Below are 5434 nucleotides of genomic sequence, written 5' to 3' on the forward strand. Positions count from 1 at the left end.
ACAACTATTGTTCTGTGTAACCACTAAAGTGGTTCTCAGGAAAGGTGGACCAAGTGTTCCAGCACCTGGTGTTCCAGCCTCCCCACCCACAAGGCTGGACGGAGATTTCTGATTATCGCCACACTGTGTGCTGATACAAACGAGAAAGACACTGAGTGGTTCTTTTTTCCTTCCACACCAGAAACCAAATGTCATTACATAGTGAGCCAAAGAGGAAACATGAGGTCAATGGACGTCATTAAAGTTAGCTACAGGAGAGATAAAATATAGGCTTCTTATAGCTTGGAAAACGCTGCTGTTAATCATGGCAATGTCCTAGAATTGATTGTATTCTTTAGCAAATATGATGTTTGCCTCCAACAGCATGTATACAGTTTCATAGACAATAGTAAGAAGCAGCATGAATCTGGTGCAAAGGCCAGATGACCTCTAATTACCCTGCTGTCAATAGACACAATCAATAAAGTGGTGGATGTCATTAGCCAACGGATAAAGACCACCATTGCAGAGGAAGTTAGGCAGGCAGGCAGGTATGTTTTCTGTCCAAGTACAGTACACAACCCAAGAAGTCATCTTAAAGGACCAGTGTTCATCATACTAAGATATGTCACAAATTATGATTCATGAAAGATGGATTGCTATGGTGGACTGTGAATCAACCACAGGGTGTACACAGTACTGAAGCTCAATATAGACGTTGGCTAATGCTGGGACACACCACAGGATAATCGGGACGATTTCCCACCTTCCGACAATGTCCCGATTATCTTGATGGTTCTACAGATTATCTTATCAGATGTTCCCTTGGTGTGAGATGTGTTAAGAGTGACCGTCGGAGCCGCCCCGATCGCGAATCGTAAATATTCAGAAATCCTGATGTGTGTGGGGGGAGCAAAACGGTTAAGTCTAGGGTTTTTGGTCCTCGTGTTTGTGGTCTCTCACATTTTGAAAATCTTAAAAAGATTACAAAAATATTTTAGTGTGTACCCAGCATAAGGTTTCGGAGACCGTGCACTGCTCTGGCATTCATTAATGTAACACTCATGTAGAGGGTGAAATAGATGATGGTGTAGGCTACTTAAAAAGTTATACTGTGAATAGCACATTTGAAGAGCATACAGCAGTACATTTATGTGTATTAATGTTCATGGGTTTTATATCTTTTTTTCAGTCATTTGCACAGAAAAATGTATATCATGTACAAAAACCACGCCAGGGGCGTCAGGTGGCTGAGCGGTGAGGGAAGCGGGCTAGTAATCTGAAGGTTGCTAGTTCGATTCCCGGTCATGCCAAATGACGTTGTGTCCTTGGGCAAGTCACTTCACCCTACTTGCCTCTGAGAGAATGTCCCTGTACTTACTGTAAGTCGCTCTGGAGAAGAGCGTCTGCTAAATGACAAAATGTAGATCCAGGGCTCGATTTTGCAAAAGAAAGAACCCACCCCACAATTAGACCTACAAGTTAGGCGAAGCATAGAACCACACAGAGGGAGTTCCCCGATTTCTGCTAAATAACATGTTGTGGATTATGTTATTGGTTGCACTTTGACCACTGTTCAAAAGTACATTTTCTAACAGAAAAATTGCCATCTCCAAAATTACACACATACTGTAACTGTTAATAGTTCACAGATACAAGTTAAGGCAACACCCTGTCAATATTGGGACAAAATACAGCACATTTATGTGCATAAGAATATCAACTGTATCAAGTGAATGACAAAATGCACTTTTTGGTGACCAACTCAAGTCTGTCAGATGGTTATTTCCTCATCATTTATGTAGATAAGCATCAAGCCAGAGGTTCCCAGACTTCTTCAGTGATCTGGGAGGGCAGAAGGTCAGTTTTATTAGAGTCCAAGGGACCAACACGCATTGTGCATGTATTGTTAAAGCATACTGTATCTAATAAGTACTGTATGTTAAAAGTAAAACTGTTACCTCACAACATCCGCGAAACCTTGTCCCAATGTCTTGACCTCGTAGGAAAGGCCATGTTTCTTACACAAAGCACGCACCATTGGAGCAATCCGATGGAAGTTGTGACGGGGCATGGTGGGGAACAGGCTAAGAGAGAAAGACAAAGTAAGACCACACATGACATCCAAAATGTGCACCCATTTCACACTATAGTTTTTAAATATAACTACAGTATGAGGTTCCCAGATAAACAAAACCTGGTTAAAGATTATTTATTTGACATTATTAGCAACATATGACCTAGGGCACGATGTTTGATCCACATGACAAGCTGTATCATAATAAGGTTAATTTCAAGCAAAGTTTTGATATTGGTATGGAAATTTGTACAACATTTCACTTACTGGTGTTCAACCTGAAAGTTAAGGTGCCCACTGAACCAGTCATTGAAGGCTGACTGCTCAATATTGCAGGTGGAATTCAACTACACCAGAAAGAGAAATGCACACATTATGTACATGCACAGTTATGTACCTAGACTGATACATGTGGGGTTCACTGACAATGGTACCTGCATGGTCAGCCAGTCTTGATGGTTGTCATATTCAATGTCCTTTGAAATGTGGCTCATCTGTGTCACCCATACAAACCAGTGGCTCTCCAGAAACCTGCATACATCAAGCATGTGGCCATCACTGCATCGCAATTATTTCTTATATTAAATGTTCTGTATTAAATATTCTATGAGGAACATCTCAGATTATTCTTTACCTGACACCGCTTAATAGAAGGACTGAACCAAGAAAACCAAAGAAGGGAACATAGCATAGGAAGTAGCGAATTTGAAAGGTTATCCACCAGGCTACGTCCTTGATAGAAGAGCAGGTGAGACATACATTTTTATAAGAAATCAGTTATTAACTATGATAAAATGATGATCCCCATCAGTTGCCATTAAATCTCACCTCCCAGAGCCGATGTGAAAACATAGTTTTTAGGTTCTGAATGTGGAAAAACACTGGAATAAGCAGAGGGGGGCCAACTGAGAGAAAGAGAAAACAATTGAATGTTGATATTTTTTAAATTGATCATCTTTGACACTAAAATAATCATACAGCATCAACATAAGAAGGTTACCGAAAAAGAAGTATTTGTGTTGGTGGTTGTAAGGCAAGTACTTGAGCTTCTTTATTCCATACTAAAGTGGAAGGAGAATCAGATGGTCACGTTTTCTACTGCCCAAGTATTATGGGATACATTTTTTCCTATTTATTACATTTAGTCATTTAGCAGACGCTCTTATCCAGAGCGACTTACAGTAAGTACAGGGACATTCCCACCGAGGAAAGTAGGGTGAAGTGCCTTGCCCAAGGACACAACATCATTTGACAGAGCCGGGGATCGAACCAGCAACCTTCTGATTACTAGCCCGATTCCCTCACCGCTCAGCCACCTGACTCCTAGATTTATTAAATCTATTACATCACATACTTGCCTCCACTGGCTGTGTGTCTCCCAATACGAACATATGGAGCATGTTGATGTCAGGGTCCTTACGGATCACATTGGGCTTGGCATGATGCTGGAAGTGACGATGGTTCCACCAGCAGGCAGAAGCTCCCTTTGAACACAATTGTTTTGTTCACTAGATTTTCTCTGCTAGAGGACGCAATACTAATGGGTAATGGTGAATAAAAAAAAACATTTATGCATGACATAAATTAGAAGAAATGTGTCATTGTTCACTACCTTTATGTGACCAATGGTAAATTTTTGAAGTAAATGATTCCATCTGGACTTCTTGAAGACAGACAGGTGGCCAAAATCATGCTGCAACCATCCAGCTTGGGACTGAAAATAATCAATTAACAGCATGGCTTGTGGTTATAGTACTGACTTACTATAATAGAGACATTTTACCTGGGACGTGGCCAGAATGACACAGCAAAGCAGTGTTGAAGTCCAGTTGGTTTCGCAGGTCCACAGAAGCAGCAAAGCCAGGACTTCCAGTAGCAATATGTGCCCCAGGTGGAGACAGAAAAAAAGAGGCTTGGCTTGAAACAGCCCCTCTTTCTCTGCATGGTCACGCAAGTTACGGAAGTCCTGAACAATAGTTGCCTGCATAGAATAAAAGAAAGAAAACAAGTGTTTGAGTGAGGATCGAGGAAACAAGATTGGGGTTAAGAAGTGGGTAAGGAGGGAGAGGAACAGATGACAGAAAGAAAGAATTAAAGATATAAATCATGGGCAATTTCACATGTTTAATACAGTACAGAATCTACAGTATTTCATTGCAGGGACTCACACTCTTGTCGTGATCATGACAGGGTTCAGATGCTGACAGCTCACCAACCAACAAGGGCTTCAGAAATTTTCTCACAAAGGTTGAATCAGGATGAAAAGCCGTGAATGCTTCCTAGAGAACAGGGATATATATTAAAACACAGGTTAATCCTGTTTAAAATACTATGGCTTTGAAATGAGTCTAAACAGATTTGCAGACTAAAAAGACTGATCTTTACAAAGAGTGCAACCAGGACAAGAGTTTTATGGAAGATTTGTTTTCTAACCTTGTATGCCAACAACTATGTCAGGTCACAACATAAAGCAGGAAAACATTGCAAATATCAAGAAGCATATTTACTGTGGCATCCTGTCCTGCATAGTGACTGATGACCCTTATTCCGCCGGGATGCCTCTTGGTCCAGTTGGTGATGTTGTACACTTTCCTGTCAATGACGAGCCACTGATCATTCTTGTTCGTATGCCTCTGTATCTCCTCCCAGGTGAAGACATTACCACCTCCTTGCTTGTCATTGTTTGTGGAGTCTGGGTCTTTCAAATGTTTCCCGAGACCCATCCTTACTCGTACTGGATCAGGTCTGAGGTAACGTACCAGTCCTCAGCAGGTCAGTCAAGATATTTCAGATGCAGCTGCACGTCTCACCTATATCAGACTGCACGATCACCTATATCAGATGAAATGGCGTGATCTGATGTATCCATCAATTAATGAGACGCGACATTTTGATGGGATATTTTTTAACTCAATACTTTCTTCTTTTAAAAAGATAGTAAAAATAGTAAAATAGAGCCTAATGAAAAATAATCTTCAAGCTATCCGTTACAATCAAGACTCCATTCGTGTTCTAAAAGAAAAAAAGCCAATATTGTACCATTTCAACAAATACAAATGCTGTAATTTGGGCTATACATGCAGAACAATATTAGCACCTCTCACAACGCCGTTGACTCTAAAGTACACACAAATATACAAGAAATATTCAAAAAGATTTGCCTCGCTATTCTATGAGAACGGTCTCTCACTAACATTTCTGCATAGTGTCTCATAGCGTGAACAGTGCACAGACAGTTCATCCAAATTCCAAGCGGATCATTCGAGGGTCCCTGGTCCAATCCGCGTATTTCCAACACTGCTGGCATTTGCAATTGGCTTATAAAAAACATCCGAATTTGTACAGTTGATGCACACGAGCACGCGGATGGGCTGTTCT

The 5434-nt window shown here is 40.9% G+C and overlaps 1 protein-coding gene across 2 annotated transcripts; it reads right to left on the reverse strand.

The window, feature by feature from the left end:
• Positions 1-1411: 1411 nt before the first annotated feature.
• Positions 1412-4808, reverse strand: fads2 (fatty acid desaturase 2). Of its 2 annotated transcripts, none has more exons than XM_062462454.1 (12): positions 4564-4808; positions 4225-4335; positions 3840-4037; positions 3669-3770; positions 3415-3540; positions 3057-3117; positions 2885-2937; positions 2691-2788; positions 2491-2587; positions 2324-2403; positions 1941-2066; positions 1412-1824 (listed from the first exon to the last, which is right to left on the reverse strand). In XM_062462454.1, exons 1-12 carry the CDS (start codon positions 4777-4779, stop codon positions 1773-1775), a joined length of 1320 nt encoding a protein of 439 aa, XP_062318438.1. In that variant the 5' UTR covers positions 4780-4808; the 3' UTR covers positions 1412-1772. The 2 variants fall into 2 exon arrangements, with proteins under 2 accessions (XP_062318438.1, XP_062318437.1); XM_062462453.1 differs by having other exon boundaries at positions 2885-2961.
• Positions 4809-5434: the final 626 nt, after the last annotated feature.

The sequence above is a fragment of the Osmerus eperlanus genome, chromosome 5 (genome assembly GCF_963692335.1).
Source record: "Osmerus eperlanus chromosome 5, fOsmEpe2.1, whole genome shotgun sequence".
Lineage (NCBI taxonomy): Eukaryota > Metazoa > Chordata > Actinopteri > Osmeriformes > Osmeridae > Osmerus > Osmerus eperlanus.

Bases quoted from the DNA above. Each gene is read 5' to 3' on its own strand.
- fads2 (XM_062462453.1), bottom strand. From the start codon at position 4,779: ATGGGTCTCGGGAAACATTTGAAAGACCCAGACTCCACAAACAATGAC. The intron at 2,404-2,490 runs GTACCATTGTCA...TTTCTGGTGTAG, and splicing joins AAGACTGGCTGACCATGCAG to TTGAATTCCACCTGCAATAT. The intron at 1,825-1,940 runs GTAACAGTTTTA...CTGCCCTCCCAG, and splicing joins GGTTTCGCGGATGTTGTGAG to ATCACTGAAGAAGTCTGGGA.